The sequence below is a fragment of the Chaetodon auriga genome, chromosome 17 (genome assembly GCF_051107435.1).
Source record: "Chaetodon auriga isolate fChaAug3 chromosome 17, fChaAug3.hap1, whole genome shotgun sequence".
NCBI lineage: Eukaryota > Metazoa > Chordata > Actinopteri > Chaetodontiformes > Chaetodontidae > Chaetodon > Chaetodon auriga.
In genome coordinates this window covers 11497188-11524759 of record NC_135090.1, presented here as the reverse complement: position 1 = coordinate 11524759, position 27572 = coordinate 11497188, and the positions used below count along the sequence as shown (strand labels likewise).

General features: G+C 43.6%; 4 protein-coding genes across 5 annotated transcripts; 1 reads left to right on the top strand and 3 right to left on the bottom strand.

The window, feature by feature from the left end:
* The first annotated feature begins 916 nt into the window (after nt 1–916).
* On the top strand, nt 917–2012 carry LOC143334970 (uncharacterized). Its single transcript, XM_076754020.1, has 3 exons — nt 917–1093; nt 1187–1282; nt 1386–2012. Exons 1-3 carry the CDS (start codon nt 938–940, stop codon nt 2010–2012), a joined length of 879 nt encoding a protein of 292 aa, XP_076610135.1. The 5' UTR covers nt 917–937.
* Nucleotides 2013–3236: 1224 nt separating this feature from the next.
* LOC143334900 (uncharacterized) lies at nt 3237–4299 on the bottom strand. The gene is made up of 3 exons (XM_076753892.1): nt 4156–4299; nt 3967–4062; nt 3237–3863 (listed from the first exon to the last, which is right to left on the bottom strand). The coding sequence occupies exons 1-3, from the start codon at nt 4297–4299 to the stop codon at nt 3237–3239; spliced, it is 867 nt and encodes a 288-aa protein (XP_076610007.1).
* Nucleotides 4300–5896: 1597 nt separating this feature from the next.
* LOC143335132 (catenin beta-1-like) lies at nt 5897–15219 on the bottom strand. 2 transcript variants are annotated; one of them, XM_076754317.1, is made up of 17 exons: nt 14812–15219; nt 13762–13811; nt 12968–13177; nt 12613–12863; nt 12222–12460; nt 10042–10243; nt 9771–9915; nt 9459–9562; nt 9014–9148; nt 8652–8855; nt 8369–8527; nt 8146–8265; nt 7887–8037; nt 7676–7797; nt 7472–7532; nt 6935–7130; nt 5897–6835 (listed from the first exon to the last, which is right to left on the bottom strand). In XM_076754317.1, exons 2-16 carry the CDS (start codon nt 13772–13774, stop codon nt 6940–6942), a joined length of 2307 nt encoding a protein of 768 aa, XP_076610432.1. In that variant the 5' UTR covers nt 13775–13811; nt 14812–15219; the 3' UTR covers nt 5897–6835; nt 6935–6939. The 2 variants fall into 2 exon arrangements, with proteins under 2 accessions (XP_076610432.1, XP_076610433.1); XM_076754318.1 differs by lacking the exon at nt 14812–15219 and adding an exon at nt 14493–14707.
* Nucleotides 15220–17714: 2495 nt separating this feature from the next.
* Nucleotides 17715–25885, bottom strand: dync1li1 (dynein, cytoplasmic 1, light intermediate chain 1). Its single transcript, XM_076754506.1, has 13 exons — nt 25483–25885; nt 25162–25235; nt 23481–23597; nt 23106–23336; nt 22677–22831; nt 22352–22445; nt 21641–21776; nt 21447–21558; nt 21137–21196; nt 20968–21012; nt 20781–20868; nt 20552–20674; nt 17715–19074 (listed from the first exon to the last, which is right to left on the bottom strand). The coding sequence occupies exons 1-13, from the start codon at nt 25584–25586 to the stop codon at nt 18956–18958; spliced, it is 1458 nt and encodes a 485-aa protein (XP_076610621.1). The 5' UTR covers nt 25587–25885; the 3' UTR covers nt 17715–18955.
* Nucleotides 25886–27572: the final 1687 nt, after the last annotated feature.

The following is a 27572-nucleotide window of genomic DNA, read 5'->3' as shown; positions in this document are numbered from 1 at the left end:
ATCTTTTATCTCTATCTATTTATTGAGAGGGCTAGCTAATGTTAGCTAGTTCCTGTCTTTTTGATTTATCCCACAATGGGGGAAATTCACATGTTACAGCAGCAACAAGACAGAGTGCAAGAAGTCAGAGGACAAGAAGACAAAAAAATATTGCACAAGTGTTATATACCCTATGGTAATTTACAATATATATAATACATACATATCATTTGTGTATTAGCAGAGCAGCATTTGAGAGGCTGAAAACAGCTTGTTTACTTTGTGTCTTTTAACAACTTAAGAAATAATGTTGTACAGGCTGTACGATGGAAAACTTATGCTTCAAACTAAAATGTTCACAGTCCCACAGACCGAAGCAGGAACAACACACACCTGCAGATTGCTGAGAATGAGCTGAAGTCTGTCTGCTGTGAACAGCTTCACGTGAGTACTGCTCTGAGATGGATGCATTTCAACCAAAAAACTTCAGTTTTCTTTTAAGGTTAACATTTAAAGTGAATGATTTATTCTAAAACTGATGACTGTTTTGAAAGATGTATTGGCTTTGTTTAAATTATAATCAAATTATAGCTTCAGATGTTCACAAAACCTTGTATATTTTTGTAGATTTGTGTAGTTTGTTGATCTGTTGTCTTATTTAAAGTTTTAATTCTGAACAACTTAGACTGCTAATGTGAATAAACAGGCAGATCAGTCTCTGAACATCCACATAGACACATGGGCTGATGAACTTTTGGAACTGCACCATTACTTTGATGGCTGGCTCCACCTCCAGCAGGAATGGCTCATCTACTTATCAAAAGGTCCTCATTAAGCTGCAGTGAACACCCTCTGATGTCCTATTGTCCCAGCAGGACTTATATCCACAGGTGACCCCTGCAGGTCCACATCACGCTGCTCTGTGTGTGGACTCCACTGATTCTCTCCAACAAACAAGATGCAGAACAAGATGGAGAAGCGTGGAGCTCAGCTGCCTCTCTTTGCTCCAGCCAGCAGCTCTCAGCAGCGTCTGTTCAGGAAGAGCACCACCTACCTGGCTAAGATCGCTGTCATCCTCCAAGACGCTCCACACAAGATGCTCACTTTCACTCAGGTAAGAAAGAGTCAATGGGCATCTGTAAGAAAAGTGTCCCATGAAACACAGAGTGTCATTTTCAAACCTTTCTTTTCAACTTGATGTTTTCAGCTGATGGACAAGCTGGCACCACTCATTTGTGAGGACAGAAAATCTGTTGAGAACAACATCAGAGTGTGTTTATCAGCCAACAAATGTTTTGTCAAGGTAAGTCTTTATTCCAAAGCTTTTCATATTTCAAATGATTGTATCATTTCATCAAAGGAGAATCTGAGCCTGCGTCTCTAAAAGCCTGCGTTGTGTTTTTCAGGTTCCAGTGGTTCCAGATTCACTGGACAGTAAGAAAAACTACTGGAAACTGGAGCCCAGTCAGATCACAGCAAAGATGGTGCGTCGTCACTTCAAAGGGATCCTGCAGCTCTTCCCTGAGTTGGCCTCCAAGGTGGAAACGGAGAACATGAGCAGAGCATCGGAGTGCCGCTCAGCTCTCCACTCCGCTGAGGCTGCAGCCTGCAGAGCTGTTCACATCAGGTGTGAGGTGAAGTTCAGCGGTCCTTTCTCCATCGAGTCCCTCCTGAAGAGAGACAGTCCCTCCGCTCGGGTCTCCGCAGCCTCTCCTCTGTCCGGTGTGCCGCTGGGAGCGGAGCTGCAGCCTCGGTCCACAAAGAGGAGCTTCAGCTGGGACCCTGAGGAGCCTCTCCTCCGTCAAGCTGCAGCTGGAAGTTCCTCCATCTGCTCAGCAGGGGGCAGCACACACCGTGGACTCACTGCTAATGGAGCTGCTCAGCCCATCAAGAGGATGCTTGTGTGTACTGAGGCCTCATTCCCCGTCTACAGCAGAGCCAGCCCTGCTCCTTATTACAGCAGCCCACACAGCAGTTACATCACTTACTCTGAACCCACATTTACCCATAATGCTTTCCGTTTCTGGCTGTAATGTGTGTTGCACCTGACATACCAGCTTTCTGGAGCACTTTATATTTTCAATAAAATGGAAAAACAAACAAAGCTTTTAGTTGTTTAATAAGAGGTCAAAATATGTATATATATTTTTTTCTCCACACCAGAAGTCACTGACATCATTAAATGTTGATAGTCAAACATTTTCCATAATGTGCATATAACTTGTGTGCCATAATAACTTTAATGATGGCTCTGTTGTATTCAAGTTTTCCCTGTAAATCATGACAATGAGGCAGCATACACAATACCAGGATGAAGATTTGTCCCTGCACTCATATTTAGTCTCCAGCAGTGTGAGACGTCCCTGTGTCTGTCTGCAGGACTTCATCCCAAATGACACAGCGCACACTGAGATGAGACAATATTATTTAAGAATCCGCACAGCATCGTCCATACATGTTCACTGCACGTCAGCGAAATGCTCCCGCTGAGCTCGGACGAGGTGAAAATCACTGGAATGTTGCCAAAAGGTTTCAACTTAGAAACTTCAACTAACAGCATTGTTCTTGTTTAATCACCCACATTCCAGTGTTTGCCACCTCATGTATTACAGCTGCTGCCTCTGAGGGTGATCTCTTTGTGGAAGGACAAAGTGTTCTTTTGCATCTGCTTAATATGTATGAAGTTTCCTCTGAAGCAAAAATAAACTGGGATGTAGTGAAGTGCAAACATTTCCACTTAGATCTATTTTAATGAAATTGGTGATTAATCAGAAATACTTGCTTTGGCTTCCTGAAAAGAACACAAATAAGGCCTCCGCATGATAATTCTTAGTGTTCTTTTTCTCTTTAACATAAAATCAATACAATAATTTCAACAGATCTAAATCTCTTGTAGTATCTTATGATATACTTGAACAATATCAAATGTTTTTTATATAACAGGAAAGGTAATGTGTTATTTATCAAACTTCCCTGAAATATTTACCAAAGAGCTGTCTGCACTGTTGTTAGATAAGACTTACTAGTTTTTATTCATTTAGTTGTAGTAGTTGTGATTTTTCACACTTGGTAAGACAATGAAACATTTCATGGATGTTTGCATTTTACTGTGTCTTTCCTCTGTCAGTCTGTCAGGGAAGTGTGGATTTTGTTTGCAGCTTCCTTGCAGAAAACAAAACACAACAGTTCTTTTTTTTTTCCATTTTATTGAAAATATAAAGTGCTCCAGAAAGCTGGTATGTCAGGTGCAACACACATTACAGCCAGAAACGGAAAGCATTGTGGGTAAATGTGGGTTCAGAGTAAGTGATGTAACTGCTGTGTGGGCTGCTGTAATAAGGAGCAGGGCTGGCTCTGCTGTAGACGGGGAATGAGGCCTCAGTGCACACAAGCATCCTCTTGACGGGCTGAGCGGCTCCATTAGCAGTGAGTCCACGGTGTGTGCTGCCCCCTGCTGAGCAGATGGAGGAACTTCCAGCTGCAGCTTGAAGGAGGAGAGGCTCCTCAGGGTCCCAGCTGAAGCTCCTCTTTGTGGACCGAGGCTGCAGCTCCGCTCCGAGCGGCACAGCGGACAGAGGAGAGGCTGCGGAGGCCCGAGCGGAGGGACTGTCTCTCTTCAGGAGGGACTCGATGGAGAAAGGACCGCTGAACTTCACCTCACACCTGATGTGAACAGCTCTGCAGGCTGCAGCCTCAGCGGAGTGGAGAGCTGAGCGGCACTCTGATGCTCTGCTCATGTTCTCCGTTTCCACCTTGGAGGCCAACTCAGGGAAGAGCTGCAGGATCCCTTTGAAGTGACGACGCACCATCTTTGCTGTGATCTGACTGGGCTCCAGTTTCCAGTAGTTTTTCTTACTGTCCAGTGAATCTGGAACCACTGGAACCTGAAAAACACAATGCAGGCTTTTAGAGACGGAGGCTCAGATTCTCCTTTGATGAAATGATACAATCATTTGAAATATGAAAAGCTTTGGAATAAAGACTTACCTTGACAAAACATTTGTTGGCTGATAAACACACTCTGATGTTGTTCTCAACAGATTTTCTGTCCTCACAAATGAGTGGCGCCAGCTTGTCCATCAGCTGAAAACATCAAGTTGAAAAAGAAAGGTTTGAAAATGACACTCTGTGTTTCATGGGACACTTTCTTACAGATGCCCATTGACTCTTTCTTACCTGAGTGAAAGTGAGCATCTTGTGTGGAGCGTCTTGGAGGACGACAGCGATCTTAGCCAGGTAGGTGGTGCTCTTCCTGAACAGACGCTGCTGAGAGCTGCTGGCTGGAGCAAAGAGAGGCAGCTGAGCTCCATGCTTCTCCATCTTGTTCTTCATCTTGTTCGTTGGAGAGAATCAGTGGAGTCCACACACAGAGCAGCGTGATGTGGACCTGAAGGGGTCACCTGTGGATATAAGTCCTGCTGGGACAATAGGACATCAGAGGGTGTGCACTGCAGCTTAATGAGGACCTTTTGTTCCCTTAATGAGGTGGATATAGCGGGGTGGGGCCTTCAACAAGAATAACTCCCTTTTTTGCATCTAAGTTAACAGTTTTTTGTAGAAAAAAAGAAATGCATTTCTGCATAAATTCCAGATCCTTTATTGTTATTAACAAAATAATTCATTTAATCTCAGCACATTAAAACAAATATGTGTCAAAAGAACAGATAACTGATATGTTCCTTTCTGCTGATAGTTTACGTAACCCCTGACCATAAGTGAGTGTTTACATACTCACACTCACACTTGAGTTTATGTGGCAGATCAGACTTCAACAACAAAATAAAAGAAACATTAGTGTTTTAGGCTTATCATTTAACTCTGTAAATCTATGGATCAGACACATTCACAACACCATGAACACGATCAAGATCTATTGTCATATGCATGAGCCCTCCAGAGCATTCAGACCTCCTTCTCTCATGAAAAGGTCCTCATTTACACTCACTTGCACTCTTATAGGCCTGTGATGATAGATCAGTTCCAATGATACTGTCACTGTCTACACCTTTTCACACATCTCTGAAGGCACAAATGCATCAGAGATTTACTCTTCAACAACTACAGACGTTCCTCTGAAGCAGGGAGATAAATTGTGGAATGTTTATCGTGTTAGATTTTGTTTATTGAGAAAACTGTGGACCTCTCCAATCCTGAATTCTGCATTGTTTCAGTCTTACTTTACATCTAATAAGATTTTCAAGGAAAGCTCTTCTCCTAGTTAAATTTAATATCTTTATTTTCTTGTGTCACTTGCTTTTATATCTAGTCATGCTGTGAAAATCTTATTGAAACGTGAACTTCTATCCTTTCCGGCTCTCATAAACCACTTCAAACTTTCTCTTGAGCACCTCTCTGTCACAGATCACTCTTACGCAAGCACTGAAACATTAGTGAAACTCTGTAGCCATGACTCTTGCTCCTGTTTGGGGATTTACAAATCTGGGTGTTTTTTTCTCTATTGGACTCATCTGAACTTACACAAGAGAGTCAGCTGAAAGTGAAAGTCGGAGGTTAATAAAGGTGAAAGCTCCTTTAGAGGATGGAAAAGCTTTGAGTCTGCCTTTGATAAGTGCTTTTTTTTTTTTTTTTTTAAAGGAATGTATTCCATCCACTGAACAAGTCAAACACCTTCAGACTGCTTGTCTCCATCACGTGGTGCTTAAATGTTTCTGAAGTACACAACAGCATCAAAAACCACAGGAACTTTGACCACACGGACACCATCATACTGAGCTCTTCTCCTGGCTTACAATGTTGTCCACACTTCACAGGCAGAACCGTCAATGCAACAACTGGAGGCGCAGTGATGACGAATGTTGCATTTGAAATGTGAAGCTTGAAAACACAGGCCCGTCTATCAAAGCATTAAACAACCACCACATCCCATGGGCGGACAGAAGACACAGGAGAGACTAAATGAAATAAAATGCCATTTTATTGTTCAGCCGTGTCATAACCTCGTCTCCAAAATAAGCACAGCAGGACTACAACTGGTTCATCAACCTAGCTACCTTTGATAGCACATAAAACTGGGTTTTATTAGACCACCAATGATAGCGTTAAAGACTTTTCTATCAGACATCCAATGATAGCATACAAAATAGTTGTTAACCTACCAGTGATACTGTATATAAAACACTTGTCTCTAGATTTATCCCAGACCCACCCTCAATTTCACCCATACCCCTCTTTAGAACATTTGTGACACTGACATATTTTATGCTTAAACAAGCACATATTAAGAATGCATAATTCTCCATTTTTGAGATTATAAAAAAAACTACACAATGTTACACTTTAAGTCAGAGTACAATTCAACTGATTATTAGTGTTCTACACATTCGGCCATAAACCAAAGGAACATTGTATAATATCACTATAACTTAACACTACATGTAATATACGTTTAAAAAAAAAAAAAATTACAAATGATTAGCATTGAAGAGAAAATGAAGATGGCTAGTGCGAAGGCAAGCTGGGTCAGTACCATAACAGAGAAGGAGTAATACAAAAAGAAATAAAAAAATAGAATAAGAAAAATAGAAACAAAAAACTGATAAGAATACAGGCAAGGCTAAAACATTATGTGTTTCAAACTTTTAAGATCCACCTCATGTGCACTCATCCATTTAGATAACCTGCTCCAAGACCTCCACTGTGTCTCTCTGATACTTTAACCCCCCCTCCCCCCGCTTCGACTTGCTTAAACTTTCCCGTGGCAACCATCTTTGTTTTCTTGTGTCAGGCACTTTCCAAGACCCCTTATTCCTCTCTTTACCTTCAACAACTCTACAGGCCAATCATAATCCTGATTCAGACAATACAGGCCGATCACAATGCAGGTTCTAGAATACAACTGCAAAAAAGAGCACAAGAGAACAGTTTCAATCGATGTGATGCCATGTAGAAAAATATTGCTTTCACTGTGAACTTGCGCTTTTTCTGTCTGTCTTACCAATCCTACAGGTCGGTGTCAAACCAGGCCAGCTGGTTGCTGTCCATCAGGTCCTGGGTGTGGCCAAGGTCTGGCAATGGATCAGTGTGGTGGCCCAGGTCGGGCAGAGTGTCAGCATGGTAGTCTGCGCCTTCCATCATGGGGTCCAAAAGGGAGTCCTGGCCGTAGGCTGTTGGGTAGGCCCGGTAGGCTCCATCTGAGAGGCAAAAGAAAAGGAAAAAGATGTACATGTACAGTCATCAGCTGTCACTGCTGAGTAGCACTGGATGACAGAGGAAGAAAGATATAGGATGACATTAGCATCATCCTATCTGAGATTTTTTATGAATTCATGATATTCAATTCTCACTGAAAATAGTCAAAAGCCTCTATGCAGAAAAACATTTTGTCGCACAACATTCAATCAGTTACAATTTATTTTTCCATCAATATCAATAGAAACCACAAAAATCAGATCAGATTCCATAAACCAAAAGATGATGAAATGAGGTGAGAAATGGAGAAGGGATTTCATTTGAGATAAAAGCAGACACGAACCATCCTGCCTGTACGCCAGAGGGTCTCCCTGAGCTCCCATATCCAGTCCCAGGTCTCCAGTCTACAAAAAGGCACAACAGCAATGAGTAAAACCTGACAAGCCAGCCTACGAGAAGGAGCGGATGTCTGTGTCCTAATTCCGTCACAAATTACTAACTGTGTCCAGAAGTGCAATAACTGTGCGTATTGTGTATGTGCATGTACCTCATTCCAGGCCATAGGCTCAGTTCTGAACAAAGAGCTGGTCAGCTCCACCGACAGACGTTTCTTGTAGTCCTGGGGTTTGTCCTCAGACATGCGGAACAGGACGGCTGCAGCGTAGGTTGCTACAGGACACAATGCATGGGAACACGTAGTCAAACACACTGACAATCAGAAATGTGTGCAGCGTCCATTTGTAAATGTATATACTCACCAACGCCCTCATTACGGGAATGCAGGAGCTCAGTGAGGGGAGCAGTGGCTCCTTCAGCTTCGATTGCCTCTGCGGCTTCCTTGTCCTGAGCCAGTTCACACAGCACACCTGCTGCCACACGCTGGATATTCTCCACTGGAGAATACAGCAACTGGAGACAGTGAGCAGAGAGAAAGATAAGATTTTAAAAAACACATTCACATGTAGCTGATTTGTGACTGTAGAAGTTTGTCTCCATAGTTTGGGGGTTTAGTTTTACCTGGACAAAGAGTGGAATGGTGTTGAGCCCTCTGATGACAATTCTGTTGTGGACGTCCCGGGCCAGGATGTGCAGAGCTCCTGTGCAGCCTTCCACTATTTCCTCCATGCGCACACCCTCCTGGATGTGTTTGAGTGGAGGGAAACAAAAGAAATCAAATACAAAAAAAAATCTAAATGCTCAAGTAAAGAAAGTTTGAGGGGTTCTTGGCTTGGTTACACACCACAAACTGCTGCTGGTTGCCTCCCATGCTGGTGCGCCTCTGGGTGTCCTGGTGAGCCCTGACGAGCAGCTGGACCAGGCGGGGGATGGCTCCCTGCTCCCGCAGAGCACTGTGGTTGGCTGGGCAAAGGGCCAGGTTGCGGATCAGACCAACTGTGGCCTAAACAGGACGCAAATTAAGAATATTTGAGTTAGTTAATCGGTGATGTCACTATATGCAAGGTCGATCCAAAATGGTAGTCTGGGAAAGTGTGCAGGTACAGAGAAATTGAAATCTTAATGACCTTGATTAGTGGCCAGTGGGACGGAGGGTGCAGTAGTTTGACCACCACAGGCAGGCCATAATGAAGGCGCACAGCATTCTGGGCCATCTCAGCATCCTGGTGGCGCGAGGTCAGGTGACGCAGAGCACAGACTGCCGGCTCTGTGATGTCCTCTCTGTCTCCAGCTCTGAGCACTGTTCGCACCAGAGCCTCAATGCCTCCAACCTAACATGATGAGATCATTCAGTCAGTACACCGCATGATACGCCACAATCTACATTCAACAGAGATACATAGCAATGTTCAAAAGTGGATAATGTCAAGTGTCTTGGTTTATGGTACACAAAAACACATGTCCAAAAAGCTGTGTGTTGAATACATACCTGGCAGACCATGAGTTTGTTACTGTAGTTGTTGCAGGTCAGGTTGGAGAGGATGCCAGCGGCACATGTCACTACATTAATGTCATCACTGCCCAGCAGCTGGACCAGGGTCCCCAGGAGACCCTCCATTCCCTCCTGGAGAGAGCAGAGGACGGGACAGAAGAAAAAAAAATGAGCAGAGAGGAATGCATGTGCTCAAAAACACTTAGTATTTTGTTTTAGCTAATAATTAAATGGGTTTCAATGAATGGGCAAGAAGTTTAACTGTCCAAACATAACTGGAGGCTGTATGTAGTTGTTAGATTGTTTAAAAAAAAAAAATAAATCGCCTCATATTATAGAATATGTGTATTTTTGCTTCACAATATGGATATTTGGATATTTAGCACACGGACTTTGAGCAGCCATTCTAAACATTACATTATTGAGTGTGTGTGTGTTGTACCTGTTTAGTGGCAGCATCTGAAAGATTCCTCAGAGTCCAGAGGCAGTTCTGCACCAGACGCTGGCTGGGGTCTGTCAGATGAAGCCCCAAGGCCTGCATGCCTCCTACACACACAAGCCAAAGTACAAAAAAACAAATTCATGATATCAAAAGGCTTTCACCTTGGAAGCAAATCACAACTACAAAATGTATCCAAGACCTCTAATAATGCCCACAGCTGTACTGCAATGAGTGAAACAGAACATTTCTATTTATGTATTTTTCACTGTGCTGTGTTTCTATTCCATTTCAGTACAGGGAGTATGTACGTACCAGCCTCTACGATGGCAGGCTTGTTGCTTGAGCAAACAGAGAGCACCTTGAGCACTCTGCTTGTGGTCCACAGCAGTTTCTCATATGTGAAGGTCCTCATGATGTTGACCAGGGCCTGGGGACCACCGCTGGCCAGAATGATCAGCTGAAACAAAGGTTTAGGTTTAGACACGGTACAAACTGCTGTCAGCCATGTGGTGAGGAACCACAAGAGGGGCTTTATGAACAAATTAAGGTAAATGCATGCATAAATAAGTTGACGTTCCAATACCTTGCTTTCCTGGTTTCCATATGCCAGGATCTGCAGGCAGTCAGTAGTGATTGCCAGGAACTTGACATTGGTGTTAGACAACAGGGCCACCATCTTCTGCAGTCCTCCAGCCAGGCGCACCGCCATCTTTGCCCCTTCCTGATGCAACAGCAGGTTGTGGAGAGTGGTGATTGCGTAGAACAAGACACTGTCCACTGGCGAGCTGGAAAAATACATAAAATCAATCAATAAATAAACAACAAACAAATAAATGACCAGACCACTTTTAACAGCCAAAACCACCATTTAAAGCTAGCACTTTGGATATAAATACACATGATTATCTCAGAAAATCACACACACAGTGACAGGTCTTTCCTTCATCAAGTATAATGACAAGTCACAATCAGTATTCAGCAGTTGACAGTGATCAGTTACACATATAGTTTACAGGTCAAATTGCACACAAAAACACACTGTGATGCACTCTGGTCTGAGGCCACCACCCACTTGGTGTGCTGTGTGACTGGTAGATGACGAGGGATTCAATGAACTAGCTTGGTACTTCGAGCCAGAGAACATTATGCCATCAACTGTGATTAAAACGCACTGCTAGCCTGGGCAGACAAGCTAGCTCTGACCACTGACTGCTTGACAGCTCTGACTAACGAAAGCTACATCTCAACGACCTGTCACTTCATCAATGCTGACTGGGAGCAGGGTTTCCAGTATCTGATAATTACCATTTTTTACAGAGAAAATCAGCTGAAGTCTGACAAATCTCTAGTCATGATGTCCACTGAAGATGATAATCAGAGTAAGATGTGCCATTAGTCACTCAGACACAAAATTTTGGGAACCAAAACTTGTCCATTTGTGAGGGATAATGAATTCTTCTAGGGCAAGATGAGTCCAGCGTGCTCCTCAGCACAAAATTAACTGACTAGTTACCAGTTAATGGCCGCTGGGCCACTGAAAGCAAAGTTAACCGAAACTGACATTCCTAGTCTGGACAAAACAAACCCCAAAAAAAAGAAAAACAACAACAAAACAAATATTTTTAGAATCACAAGTCAGAGACCATTATCCCATCAGGGATTATCGAAAAAACTGTGAAGTGATGTTCAAGACCAACAATGACACCTGGCAACACGTCACTGCAGAAAAGTATGTTGTCCACAAAGAATGGCTTCCTGATCTGATCCGTTACTCATAACCACTGTCCAGACATCTGCAAATTACAAGTACCTTGGAGCACCAGTACCAGTAGAACACAGTCTGCCATGCTTAGTCAGTGTGTTAACGGCTCTTTGAATCTTGGATTAAGGCAGATGTCAACACAAGTTTTTAAGAGCACAACAAAAACACTCAAATCACTGAAATTTTAAAGTGTCTTTATAAATATATAAAATGTGACTTCATTTAAAAAGATGACCATTTTGACTCAGGGTGGTTAGATCATGCTACAATTCCATTCTGCCTTTAAAATGTGGTAACATGATTCCAGGTGCAAATTCAAACACACACCATGTGACATCCAACAGGTCACAACTTGCCAGCCAGGTAACTGTTTTGGCTGTGTGCTTTGGCTTTTCATGGAGAACACAAAGAGTAAAGTGAGGAAGGAAGACATTTTAATAGTTTCAAATTTGTCTAATTGAGGGGCATTCCCGACTTTCCGAATGTAGCTGGTTGGTGAAGATCTGAAGTTGGTTATTTGAGAATATAGCCACAGTTTGCTTTGATGTGAGAAAAGCACTATGATAAAGTCCTGCTTTTTAAACTGTCCAGTGTTCACCTGTAGTGTAGACTGACAGAAAGAGAAATGGGGGAGAGCAGGACTGTTTGAAGCACACAAATGTGAATACATTTCAGTTCATTTGAGTCATTGTCTGGGAAGCCTCTATGATTAAAAGAACATCATGAACATGCCTTGCCGATTAGTGGCCAATGGAATGTAATAAATAGTCAAATCTGTGAAATAGGACAGGGTCTGCCTTTTGAGCTGCCATTCAATGACACAAATTTGAGCTACAAGGAAATCTTAAAAAACTTGTCAAAATCACTCTCTGCCATCAAAACAACACAACCCTCAACAAAAACACTCCAAGATGTCTGCATTCTTGTTGCTAGCTCGGAGCCATTTGGATGTGTGTACACTATCACATAGGCAGCAAAGAACAATTCTTCTAGTTTCCTACCCCAACATCTTGACCAGGGCAGGGATGCCTCCAGATTTGAAGATTGCAAGGAGCCCCTCACGATGGTGGGAAAGGTTGTGCAAGGTGCCAGCAGAGCAGCGAGCTGTCTCCACATCACCAGTGTTCTGCATGGCACGAACAACGGCCGAAACCATTTGTGGAGAGCGCATCAGGGCGTGGCGTGATGCCTCCTTCTTTGACAACTGATGCACCATTACAGCTGCTTTATTCACAACAACCTGGGACAGAGATGGTGTATATTAGGGGTGCATCATTTAGGAAGGGATGTAAACTGCACTGCTAAAAACTTACATTGTACCATGTTACACAGCAGGCATAATTTTGGTGTTTGAGTATGTTCATGTGATAATCCACTCAATTGTACACGTACTTGGTCCTCATCATTGAGCAGTTTGGTAAGCTCAGGGATGGCACGAGTGGCCAGCTCAGCATCATCTTGATAGTTAATGAGGTTGACCACAGCATGCTTCAGCATCTGAGAGGGCTCTGCCAGGCGCTGCACTGCTGTTGGGTGGGCAGCGTCCAGTTGGGTAGGTGGGATCTGGATGCCCTCCTCCAGGGTCTCTGGGAACATGGCAGCACGCACCCGCTGGGCCCGGGTCATAGCATATCCCTCAATGTCTGAAAGTAAAGCAATATGACGATCATGAGATTCAACAAATCTTTGGAGATTTGGCACACCATTTATGCTGTGGTAACATGATATCAATCACGATCTCATATACCTGTAGCTTCAGGAGTGAAGGGCTGGTTGAACTCCCAGTCATAGAGGGTTGGATCATCCTCCTCAGCATCAGGGTTTCCCTTGCCACTCAGAGATGGTGCTGTGGTGGTGACTCCAGACTGGATCCCTGAATCCAGGTAGGACTGCTGCTGCCACTGGCTCACTGCAGCCTTGCTGTCTCCCATTGCCATGTCCAACTCCATCAAATCAGCTACACAAAAAAGGCACAAAAGGTGAAACATAAGAATTGATAAGATTCTCAGACAGGACAACAGTAATCTTTACTTTATCTTAGCTTTAGCCCACTTATAACTCTCACTATGACATCTTTAATCTTGAGTCAAAGCAAACAGAAGATGTATAAATTAAAAAGTTGTCAGGAAAATAATAAGGGGCATGTAAAATGAGAGTGACAAAAAATTCCATCCTGTTTGAGCAAACTGAGGTAAACTGAACAAAAAGCAAAGAAAAACTGGTATTCTTTTGTACCTGATACCCTCGAGAACAGATCAATAATTGGGTCAGGTAAACATCAAATTCGTTGTTAAATCCACAGACACTTTTTTTCTGAAGAAGAAACTCAGATGTAACAAAAGAGGAACCATAATTACTTGGGATAGTGTGACATGTGCTCACCTAGCTCCCATTTTTCCTTTCCACAGTGCCTCAAGGCTTTCAGAAAATCGTGTTTTTATGTACAGAGAAACTCTTACACATAAAGAGAAAGTCAAATTATGAACAGTCATGTTCATATCAACTTAAAAACTATTTTCTATTAAAGTTTTTCATACTTACACTGGGTAGCCATTGTTCTTGCCTGCCCTCAGCCCGCACAGCAGATATGTCTGTATAAAAGGAAAAAAGTACACAAGGGAAAATGAGACAACTCACACTCAGCCTGGAGCTCTTGTTTGCCAAAGCTAAACCTAATCGTAATGTTTATGCGTTTCTCCTACGTGGTCTCAATAATAAAACCGCTGTCTCTTGCACTACCTGTGCCAGCTCCCCCGATTCAAATACTTGTTTGGCTTGCTAACGCAGCTATGAGGGGAAATGCCGAGCCTCCACCTCCAGCCGAGAGAGCAAAGCGGTGGGTATTTCCAGGCCAGCATGAACACAATTCACCATTCAGCGGCAAAGAACATCAAAGGCATATTTCTCCCCCTCCCCCTACCACGGCCAAGTTCCGACCTCGCAGCTTGGGTTTCCAATGAGAGAAACTACCCCCTCCGCCCCGCAATTACTTCCATGACTCCTCCTCTCATGGTGGGTCTAAGTACGAGCGTAACAGCTTATCTAATCAAGACCAAAAGCCCCAGATAACTGTATACGTTAGGATCAACCACCAAACATATTTATAGCTATATAATTCAAGACCGAAGCGCTAACGTGTATTAGCCGCCACTGCTAGCTAACAGGTTGGCTAGCTTACCTTGAAAGCTCGCTAAGCTAACGTGCCTAGCTAACCCCTCCGCTAGTTAGCTAGCTAGCTAACATAAACAAACACTGTTCAGGGCTTTACTCACAAAGTCTAAATTATAAAGACATCTGCTGACACGCAACCAATATTACAAGTCATTATTGTTACAAATCAGTTCATTGTTGGAATCGTGACTTTCAAGCGAAGCCTCCAAATGTTTAATTCTGGTTTGATTAGCTTAGCTAACCAGGACGTATGAAAAGTAGATCCAAGCGCCACCGTACAAAACCTGCTGTGCTGCCAGCCAAATCAGAAAACCCCACCGGAGCCCCCTCCCTGGCCAAAGATGATTTTCTTTGGTGAAGCAAACATTGACGCGCTGCGAATCCGTTGTATGATAGATGTAGTAAACATACTATCTTTACCAGAGTCGAGCGGCTCCTCCGTGGTTCCTGCCAGGAAAATTTTCTCCTTTCTCTTGGCTGAAAATAGGAAAAGGGCTGCTAGGTGAACCACCCGTAGAAGTCCGAACCACACCCGCTGTTGCTCCGCCGAAGATGTTGCTTCCGCCTGTGCGATCGAACATCAAGATGGCGAAGGAGAAAATACAGTATTCTGCCGCACTCGGAAAAATAGGGCGACGTTTTAAATAAAGTTTTAGGATCGAAACTATTACTTCACAGTTATCGCAAGATATTGATCTCCTTTAAGGTTAAGAGCAGTCGGCCATTTATAGTCCTGAGATTTGTCACCTATGTAAGATGTGTGATACTTGTCGTAGTGGTGGGGAGGGCGAGGTGCATTCATTAGAATGGAATGTGATTCATGAGCTGTTGTGTTATGATGGAGGGGTTTAATTAACGTGCAATTAACTCAGAGACACAAACATTTCCCTGAACAGCTCTAGCCATATCATTCATTCGTCTCAATCACTGAAGTCATAATGTGACAGACATGAAGGTTGCTTGTCAACCATCTCTCTCATCAATGTTTCACACACTTGAACACTCATTTTACAATTGATAAACTGCAGCAGCAAAAGGTGAAGAAAGGATTAAATTAAAGAATATATGAAGCTGCAGTATTTCTGTAGAATTCCTAACTTGATCACACACTGAAAAAACATGAAATGGCTAGAATGACATACTGTGCTGTGGTGAAAATGGTCTTTTGTCACCTCAATTTTTGTCATGACATGAACTGCACAACTTGAGGCAACTGTGAAATGAATCCATCAGTAACTGATTGAAGGCTGGCAGTAATAATCAGACGCACTAGGTTACATATAGAATACTCTGTCGTTAAAAGGCATAAAAATGTTTTATTCTTGAAGAAGAATTTTTTTTTTTTTTTTTAGAAGAAGAATCAGGGGGAGACATTCCCCTTTATTATCACACAACATGCACATGCTGGACACTGCACACGAAGGTGAAATTTGTCTTCCGCATTTCTCCCATCCTCCCAATTCCAGTTTTGTCACCATTGGTCAGGTGGTGATCTTCTGCATGTTTTTAGTGGGGGTATGTTTTACGGAGGATACCCCAGGTGAACACGGGGAGAACATGCAAACTCCACACAGAAAGGCCCTTTTTTTTACCTCGAGCAGCAGGCACCGAAGGCATGGTGGAGGACACATCCCGGTGCCCGCAGCGAGAATCGAACCCGGGACCTTCTTGCTGTGAGGCGACAGTGTTGCCACCGTGCCACCGTGTCAACAAATTCTGATACATGCTTTTCTATTTTGGGCAAACAACTACAGGATGGCTGCAATCAAATTGCAATACACATGCCTGCAGGACAACAGTCTGATATCTGACATCCACTTAAATGCATCTGATCTTCTTGTGCATCTACTTCAGCCTCTTAGCATTACATACACACAAGCATCACACTAATAACAGTTAACCTCTGTCAAAAGAGAAAGTGTCACACACAGAGCAGTGCATGTTCATGAGTCTGACACATGCTATTGACTAGAAAGGGTCAAAGTCCAAAGTGTCACAGGGGTGCATGTTGGTGTTACTGCAAGACAAAGGGAACTTATGATGGGTTATTACACCACAATTATCAATGGGAACATTTCTATATCATCTCTCAAAGAGTGACAGAAATGTGCAGTAGGCTAATAAAACAGTATTTCATCACATATCTGCAAAGTGTATAAAATCAGAGTGAAGATAGAGCGCATGCTACCAGAGCAAAAAGTGTGACAGTATATTTTTCTCATGAGCTGCTTAAAATGAATCTATCATAAGGTGATGACACCTACTCCAGTGACTGCTTATAGATTTTCATTATTTTCTGCTTTATTTTCTGTCAGTATGTGGCACTAACATCAAACCCTCTCAAATAAAACTATGATGCTCATCTGCTGCTTCCAGCTGCAGTGGAGAGCGAGTGTATTTCATTTACCTGAGTAATGACAAACACTGCATGGTAAATAGAAAAGAGAATGAAAAGAACAACTACTATATGTCTGCAAGGGATCATCAGTGAAATATACTAGCCATCAGGATATCCTGCAAATTGCATACCCAGGTTTATTTAAAGAATAGAAATGCAAACCCTGTCTTGCATGTGTATTCATTTATTTGGCAAAATTGGTTGTTTTATGCCTTGCAGTCATGCAAGTGCACACTAGGTTTGAGAGTATGTCATTTCAATCTTTCAAAGATAATGATTTGAAATATATCGATCTGCTCAAAGCTCATGAAAAGGCATCCAGAATCATACTCTAAAGTACCTAAGTCACGGCATTCTTATGAAGATATGCAGAGAAACTATTCAGATAGAAGACAGTGGAGGATAAATGTGCTGTACATAAATCAGCCCAGTCTCCCTTTGAGTGATTAGACAGCAGCAGCCCCAGTGCCTTCACAGGGTGGACAAAATAACTGAAACCACATGCAATGTATATGAATGTATATGCACACTCTTTCCTGCCGTGCACTGAAACTGCTGCACAATCCACTTGAGATAAATGAAGTTCTATCTTATCCAGACAGTAAAGACCTGAGTGATGAGGCTCACAAATTTGAGTTATTTTTAGATGAATAAGTAGGGCCTCACCAACACTGATTGAAAGAGATGATGGCATCCAAAAATGGCAATTTAATTGAATCAGTATGTCCAAATGAAAACTTCAGAAGGTATTTTTATTACTTTGTGTCACTAATGATACTCAGTGTCTTGTCTTCCATTACCCCTTTGTTTCTGCCTGAGGCGGATGCTTACCAACACAGGCTCAAGCCCGGCTAATTGAAGGAACCTCAACTGTGAGCAGGTTCAGTTAAGTGTAGAGAAGAAAAAAAACCAAAGGGAAGCCAGCTGCATGAATCCGAACAAATACAACTTTTATTTAACCGATTAACAGATCTGATTATACAAACGCCAACACAGAGCTCTGAAATAACAGGACCAATCAGCGAGACAATGACTGTACATTCTTGGTGTGACCCTCCCTTGTTCTGACCCCCTTGCCCACCCACCACCCCGCCCCCAGTAACTATGGAACTGAATCACTAGTGCTTCTTTCTGTACAAGTAAAGCTCAGCTACCCCACCCCTTACTACCTTCTACCACCCTCCCTTTCCAGTGCACCGTCTGTTATCTACAGGTCTGAGCAGAACGTACCATGAGGGGCAGTTTGGCCAATTGTAGAACTGGGTGCTGTGATGGACCTTAGGTGCCCTCGAGACCAGACTAATGCTCGAGTGTGAGCTTTGACTCTGAAGTGTGTATATATATTTATGTTTTGTCATGTTTGGTTTGTGTAGTGTCGCAGACAGGGCTGTGTGCACTGTTTTAAGAGCTTGTAGTGTAAGAGCATAGTAATTTTTTTTTTTTTTTTGCCTTTTGGTTGAAATGCAAACAGCCAAAAATCTCTCAACATAAGGTTGAAGTAGCTTCCTTAACTTTCTTCATCTGCCGAACTCTCTCTCTCTCTCTCTCCATCACATACACAAACACACAAACACACACACACACTCTCTCTCTCTCTCGCACACACACACACACACACACACACACACACACACACACACACACAAGTGCAGATTCTTCAACATGCGCCCTTCAGCAGTTCCTACAGTAAAAACATGATCTGTACCATCACAACAACTGGATGGATAAAACACCCTCGCTTTCATTCTTGGAATCAATCCTTTTCAACCCACCTTTCACTTCTTCTCTTCCCAACCTCCACACCCCCAGTGGTTCCCCCATCCCCATTTACTCTCATGTAACAGACAGTCTTGTATGTAACAGTGACAAATACTCGCCCTTGGCGAAACAGCCAGGAAGAGAAGGGGAGGGAGGCGAGCGAGGTGTGGGAAAAGGGGGGTAGGTGAAGAGAGGGTGAGTTCTTCTCCTTGAGGAGAGAGTATAAGACGAGCAGGAGGCAAAACTGTGTGCCCACCCCTCCTTTTCCCCCTGCATCCCTCTTTCTCCCTGCATCGCTGTGATGGAGTGGAGGGTGAGAGTGGAGGGAGGAAGGACAAGGGAGGTGGAAGATGACTGAGCGGCGGAGGGGGGTGGGGAGAAGGAGAGCAGGGCGAAGTGTGTTGGTCTTCATGTGTCCTGGCCGTCAGTGGCAGGCGTCTCGTTGGCATTGGGCAAGTCCGAGTCAGTCTCCCGGCTGGATATGCGGTCCAGTTCCGCCTGTACATCGCCCAGGCCCAGCTTCGAACCTGCATTAGATTCACGCGAGCATACAATTCAGGACCACATCACAGCGAAAACAAGCAAATAATCAAAGAAGCATTTCAGTCAGTGCAATAAATAAGTGCATTTTCGCAGCGTCGAGCGGCTAAGGCACAATGCATTAAGCACAAAGGCAATTACACATGGTTAAAACAAGAGCTGGGTGAAGCAGTTTTTTGCATATTATTGCACTAAATGTGTCAAACATGCCTTTAGTGTAAAATTGACAAATGTTGTGTTTGTTAACCAGTGAATGAAAGGCCTGCAATTTAATCAGCATGGAACGAGGTTTCACTCAGGGCCGTGAGCAGTAAACGCAACCCATTTTATTAAGTGATCTAGTTTAAAGCAGCATTTCTTTCCCATATTGTCCAGCCTTAGTTCCAATCATGTGCAACGTTTGTGGAAGATGGTAATTATGACAAATGCAATGCAACATGCCAAAAAAATGTTGAGGAGTGGCAAAGAGACGGGGCGTTAGGAGGGGAAACATTAAGGGAGCAGATATCATTTAATCATATGGGAGTCAAATTAAATGATCCCGTCATGGCTTACACTTTCTTCCCCAACCAAATATGTGATAAGAAAAGAGTGAAGCCTTGGGACATGTTAGCCTCTCTGCTGGTGATTTTTACAGTGCAGTTGCCACTATCATGAAATCAATACACCTATTCTGATACAGATCCAATGGAACCTCCTTCTCACACGATTGAGACCCCTGAGACATAAAAGGTGCAAGCAAAAGTAACGCAACAGCCATGGGATCATCTCCTGAACCACAGCTACAGTTCTCAGATTGATTTTCATAATCTAATAGTCTAAATAAACAAATTAGCACAATTTATATTCCAAAGCTAAGTCCTTGCGCGTTTGTGTGAGAAGTAAACGGGTGATACAGGAAGCTTGATCCCGGCATTGCTCCTCATCGAATCCTGGAGACAGTTTGAGGCTCAGGGGAGGGGGTGGGGGTGTCAAAGGAAATCAAAGGATGCTTCTGAGAATGAACAGTGACATACACAAGCAATAATAAATTAGGAGTATCTCTCTCACACACACCTTAACGTGGCCAGCATCCTCTGACTAGTGCATACACACATACACACACATTGTGAGTGATGTTAAGAGCGAGACCGCACAACAGACTATGAGCACAGTTAAGACGGAAAAGATGTCATAGATAATCATAAAGATGGTGGGTGATCGTTTGTGTGGTTGATAGATGCACTCAGACCCTTTCATCATGCACTTTACCATGTGTTATGTTCATGTCTGGAGTAGAGGAGAGTGAAGAGGTGAGAAAACGAAGGATGGAGGTTGGGAGGTGAAAACCAAAAGGAGGAGCTGAGTGGTGAGGACTGACTGAAAACGGCATTCAATCCCAAAACACCACTGAATAAAGAATTATTATCAAACTATCAGACAAACCCAGAGCATTGTAACAACCTCTAACACGTGCGTTCTCACCTGACTTGCGAACTGTTCCTGGAGTGTTGTTACCGCCACCTGGCGTCCCGGGCCCGCCCGTGCCCGCTTTCTTTGTCAGTAGACTGTTGAAGAAGTTGGCCAACACACCCTCACTGGTCTGACCTGCAGCATACAGCGACAAGAGTTACAAAAGCAAACACACACACAAAGCCATGCACTGACTGAGGTCATGGGTGGCGGCATGTGTTGAAGAGACGCTATGGCGTACCCGACTGTGGCATGGCGTTTGCTACGTTGGCCGCTGCGGAGCGATTACTTGTCCTGGGGGAACCGGTGGGTGCTCTGCTGGTGGTGTCCTATGAATGACAGCAGTATATTTCACACATACAGACACTGGAGGGAGGTTCTTTGTATCTTACGAGCCAAAATGAGAAAAAATGAAAAGGAGCACTCACCACTGGCCGCCCTGCTGTCACAGCGGGCTGTTTGGCGAGCAGCGACTGCAAATTAGAGCACAATAGGCACACTCACTCCAATTAGACTTTAATTAACATATCAAGACCCTCAAGTCTGATTTAATTGGGAGTACCAACTGGCATCAACACAACAGGAATGTTTTCTGACCTGCAGTTTTACCAGAAACACTTGGTCGTCTTCTGCCTGAATCTCCTTTTCATGTACAATCTGGTGACAAGCGAGAGAAAAGAAATCACTTTTTCATTACAGCTCCACAAAAGCTAATACATTAGATTGGATAAAACTCTGATGATCTCTGCAGGGGATATTGGGTAAAGCTTAGCGCACTGGCTGTGAAAAATGATTTAGACGGTAATGATACATAATATTATGGCAGTAATCAATCTGTTGCGCTGTAAGCTTAGCTCGCCTAAGAGTATCTTTCCATGTTAGCACTTTATTTAGTGGGAGCTTCTACCTTTCTGACTGGCGGTTTGACTACTACGTCCTCAAAGCTGTCGTCTCCTTTTACTGTCTGGAAGTTCTCGTGGAGAATGGCAATCTTCTTCTCATTGTCCCAGCCTGAAGGACTGATAGAGCAGAGGATGGGTTACAAACCGGGTACATGTGGCCTCATAGTCCTGGTACGTACACACACAAAGGCAGGCTTACATGAAGACGGCATCTCTTTCCACCACTTGTGCCGGGCAGTGGAAGGGAAAGCCGTAGAGTCTGTGGACCAGATATTTGTACAGAATGTCCAAGTTTTTCATCTCCTTCACTGATGTGTAAACCAGAGATGCTCCATCTGAAGCGGCTGTTAAGGATATTTTCAACACCACCTTTTCAAAACACAAGAGCAAAAATAAAACTAACACCACAGTGGCAAAAAAACCTTGTCTCTCAATAACGGTGGCACAACAGAAAAACTTCTAGCTTTGACAAATTGCTCCCCGTACACAGACAAGAACAATGGCAGTGTGCAGTCTTGCCTCATTTGAAACACAATAACCTTTGAAACTTTAATACTGTTTCCACTCGGCATTGACTGGAGATTCTGAAAAACAAACAATTTCAAGCAGTAGCGGGTAATCTATGACTTTTATCGAACTCTCTTTGCAACAAAGCAATATCAACTTCAACAACAGTTCAGATACAGCTCACAGTGGCCAAAATACTGAAATAACAATACTGCTGGCAACGTGGCCTTTGGTCTGAGAACTAAACACCTTGTAATAGTACTGATCAACAGCCCCTTTAAAACCCCTTGTGCATACTGTACTGATCAATAGTTTCATGGTTTTCTGACACTGTAAATTTGTTCTTTGGGCACATTTTCGCTCACAGCAGCAAAGGGCAGCAGCAATGTTTTGTGAAGGATACACTGCAGACAGAAACGTCTGATGTGAGACTGGATGAAGTCCAGGTGTTCGTCTCTGTAGTCGTGCTCCTTCTCCAACGTGCTGATGGCGTCACACTGAGGTCAGACAGGTAGGTGTCAGACAGGTGTTAACGTGTGTAATGCAAAAAAAAAAAAAGAAAAATTATGAAACGATGACTTTTCCTAGAATAATGACTTTGACAGCACATAGAGGACCATGCAGACTTTGATTTTCAGGTAAGATAAGTTTATCAGCCAGCAGTGAGTGAGTGTGTGTGTGTGTGTGTGTGTGTGTGTGTGTGTGTGTGTGTGTGTGTGTGTGTGTACCTTGGTGCAGACCACAACCATTGGTATTCCCAGATTGTGTGTGAGTGTGTTATCTCCTAACGGCAGCAGCACGCTCTCCTCATCTTCACTCCTCCTCTGCGGGGTGCCATCCTCCCCACTGCCTGGCTCTGTGTACTCCTGGAACTGTTTCACAACTACACACACACAAACAACATTAACACACACAAACAATGGCAAACCAATAGTAAGACAGGCAGAAGTTAAATGTGGCGTTATTCTAACAATTGGGCCTCCGTAGACAAAACTCCTGGAGTGTGTAAAGCTTTTTACAAAGGCTTTGATGAAGACGCTATTTGTTTAAGAACTGTTTTCATACAGCTAACAGCCTTTCCATGAAGACACACTTACAAATACTTTTGTTTTCAACTTTATCTACAAGCCAGCCTGACTGCTGTCAGTGTGACTCACGTCTGTGCTCCAGCTCCCGCAGCGTTTCCGGAGCGACCCGGAGTTTGTCGATGTGTTCTCTAGCCACGGCTGCCCACTTCTGGAGAGAGTCCAGAGCGTTCCAAGGCCGCGACATGTCAACCGTTATCAGCAGCAACGTGTCACCGATCGAGTCTACTGGCACTGCTACTCCCTGCAGACCTTTGTGGTAAAGGTCTCCGTCTAACACCCAGGCATTACACCTAGCATGGTCTTTACACACACATATATATACACACACACACACACACACACACACACACACACAGATTAGGATGCATACAATCATACAGCTCATTTACTCAAGAGGAACTCATTCGTGAATACAAAAAACAACTCCACGTATTTGCTGATTACCGTCGATGTCGTCATCATGGACACTGAAGTAAAGGTATTCCAGGCCACGCCCTTTCATGTACTCTTCAACCCCCTGTAGCTTTGCAACCAAGGTGGTCTTCCCCGAACCCACCTCACCTAAACACAGACACATAACGAGTAAAGAACAGAATTGTGGGTGGTTCACTCGTCCATATCAGCATCCAGTGCTACAATGATAACGACATTGTAATTTAGTGCTTAAACAATAAATGCTTTCAGTTTAAATAAGAGTGAGCAAGGATTTAAATTTGGCTAAAGGATGTTAAGTAACTAACTGAGGCCGGCCAACACACCACACCACTGCTGAAGGTGTACTATTTCTGCACGCAGCCTATTGTCCTCTGACATGCTATGAGCTGTGTTAGTTGTACACTGCGGGGTTCATAGCTAGGATATGGCGTGCACCACTCACTATCAAAATCAGGATTGCAGAAAGCTACACAAACACAGGGCGGCATATGATGATTAATTTCATTATTGATTAACATGTACATTATGTCCTTGATTCATTTATTAATCATTTGGTCTATAAAGTACCAGAAAATAGAGACAGTTGCCCATCACGGTTTCATTAAGCCCAAGGTGACATCTTGTTCTGTCCAGACCCAAAATATATTCAATTTTCTGTTACACAAGACAAAGAAAAGCATCAGATAGAAACTAGTAAGCTGGAACCAGGAAATATTTTACATTTTTGACCCAAAAATGACTTGAACGATTAACTGATCAGCAAAATAGCTGCAGATATAGCTCCTGTCCATCACATAAATTAATCAGCTAGTCGTGTAGAGCTGTAAACATCTACACTGTAAACAATCCGATCCCCCTGACTAGAGCATATAGCTTCATATAGAGTTGGCAGTTTTCATGAAGGATCATCAGCCTCAATATATACATCTACTGACACTGTATTTGTCCTGCCATTATTACTAACCACAGAGCTGACAGCGTGCTATTGTTATTGTTAATGTGTGTGTGTGTGATCAGGTCAAGGCTGGTCCCATCCTTGCACCATGCCATATTATCTAACCGACAGGGGGACTCAACGCATCATAAAGCAGAGCTTGCTGATGTTGTCATCGACACCACAACAGACAATTTCCATCGGTAACCAACTCGCCGATTAGCTGGGATGGATAGCAAGCTGCGGATTATCTCAGGCGGATGTGTAGACCGTGTGTGTGTGTGGCCAGCAGCGGCACACGAGGACCGAGCGAGACAGGGAGGCACCCTGTCTGCTTCGGCCACATAAAGCCCCGTGGCCCCGTTCAAAAAACACAGGCTGATGGTTTGTCCTGTCCCCTCAGCATCATCTCCTAGCTAGCATCACTGGATGCTAGAATGACTTGCAGTGTTTCAAAGAGGCCCGATTCTCCCTCAAGTGATGAGACTCTATGTGTGTGCGTTTGTGTGTGTGTGAGTGTGTGCGCGCGCCCGTGCGTCTGTGTTGGTGCTCAGAAAAATACACCTGCCTCTCTCTGCTAGCCGACGCACCAGCTCCAAGACGTGAACACAAAAAGCACCATCAGTCCAGAGCAAGCTAGCTTAGTTATCGAGCAGTATTAAGTCTGCCAGGATGATATGATCAGCAGCTCCAGGGCTATTCAAGCTAACGATGCCCATTGGCTAGCCAGGAGACTGCAGTCACACAGATACCCACCCATGACCAGGACATTTTTCCCAGACGGTAGCTTTGATCTTGAATGGGTTGACACTTCGCTCAGGATGGTGGACCTGCAGACAGAACAGCGCCGTTACAACACGGCCAAACAAGGCTTGTTCATTCATGAACAAACGGCTGACAGCGAGGGCTAATGCGAGCTAGTGCTGCTGTGTCACCAGTGCCCAGTCAGCCTGGTGCTGATGCTAGCTAGCCCCGTTAGCAAACTAGCTGTCAAACCATCCTCCTCCCAGCACAATGGAGCCTCTGCGCCCACAAACACCGCTCAGAGAAACCCAGCTCAAATAACAAATCTCCCACCATAAATCCTGTCCGTCATCCTCCTCTGGGTTGGAGTTCTCCAGTGTACTCTTAGGTCCAGTTGAGGTGGAGGATAATAATGCACTCCTCCCTGAAGTCGCCATCTTCGCAACGTTTGTAAACCGAGCAGAGCGCCCGGATGTAGCAGTTGTGTGCTAACCTAGCCTGGTGCACCGCACCGCACCGCACGCCGGGGCCGGGGCGTGGTCCGCCCGCACAAAGCTGGGCTCCCTGCTACAGACATGGAATGATCTCATCCGCAAGTGACAGATCTGGGCTGAGCATACACACCAAGTGATGAACAGAAAGAGAGCCTACAACTGAGTTTACTGTTCGATTCAAAAATATACCTGTCATAAAGATGGGGCACTGATTTACTGGCACGTCAGGAAGCCTCGTGTATGTGTGAAATGGACCTGATACAGAAATAATGAAATAGTCGGGTGGTACCAAGACTAAACTGTAATGACAATTATTAATATGTTGCAACAGTGTAAGCTCGTCCTGCAGGAGTTATCTGAATAAGATACCAGGATAAAGAGGCTTTTAAAATAGGCATTCAAATCCGTTTCAGACAAAAAATATCCTCTTAAATTTGAGTATGCCTGCTGAATCAATGCCTTGATTTGTGGCTAATAGGGCACCAGGCCTAAGCCCACAGGATAGAGATAAAGCTGTAATGCCATGTAGGAATTGGATGCACTTCAAACTGCCTGACTAGCCTGTTATGCATAGACTACTGAAAAGTAGAGGTTTAGATAAAGAGCACCAGTGATTTTAGGACAGGTGAAACAAGTTAGTCAATCCAAAAAGTAATGCAGCCCTTTTAAAAATCTCCAAAAATTTTACAGAATGATGTATCAGTGCATTCTTAGTGTCATATGTTTAATGTAAATTGTCACATGACCAGAGCTGTTTCCTTCCTGGTTGCATCATGAGAAGTGGGTGGCTGGAACAAAGCTCTTAAACAAGAGTTTAGTAAAGTTTGTTAACTTAAAGACAGGACAAAAATGTCTGGCACATGTCATCTTTAAGGTGCCAAGTATTGGCATATGCATTTGCAATTACTTTGTTCAGTGCTGCCATAGAACGAGTCTGTGGAATATTATAGGGATATTATTATAGGAAAATTACAGACAGCAGTGTGTCTCTATCCTGTATGTGAGAGATCTTCTTACTCTTCCCTGACAACATGTTGCTGCTTTTCACTCTGATCATGAAGGTGACACAACTCCATAGGGTATATAGGCTAAAACATAGTATAGAATTGAGTATTTATAGTATATAGGTAAGAGAATATTATAGATCCAAGACAAACCTGACAGGAAGGCAGAACTGAATGAAAAAGGTGCAATTATAACTTCATCTGCACCACAGACATCATCATGAATTTATGAATACACAGCACAGTGAGGCTACTGATAGGTCAGCGCCGTGGTCAGTAACTTACACAAACCACAAAGGATCATTGAGTCAAACCTGACTCGACTACATGAACATGTTCAATTAAAAAAAAAAAATCTCTGTTACTAGGGGATGAAGAGGAGGGATGCATTTGGGCCCAGACAAGATATACAACATTGCAGTTATCCTTCAAAGCGAGACAGATGCTGTCCTCTGTGATTGTGATGGTGATGGGTATGAGAGCGAGACAGGCTGTTTGCCAGCCAGGCCGTCGAACACTTAATGTGCTGAATTTATGCAAACAGATCATGACAGGAACAAGGTTATCAATGATGATGAGCTCTGGAACGGTGAGGCAAAATCATCCATTTAATGTCCCATGCAAGTCACTGAAGGACGTTATGCAGGGCTGGCTCCAGCCATTTTGGTGTCCCGGGTGAGATTAGGATTTGGTGTGGTGTGGTGGTGGTGGTGGTGTGTGTGTGTGTGTGTGTGTGTGTGGTTTAGTTGAACTAAATGCTTGAATGCATATTCTAGGCTACTCAGTGTAAATATATCACACGACTGCTATGCAGTGAATGTTGCACCGAAATGTCAAAATGGCAATTTTACAATCAACACTGCACTAAATTCAAAGGGTTAGTGATGACACATGATTTGGACAATTTCATTCTGGGAAAAATTCG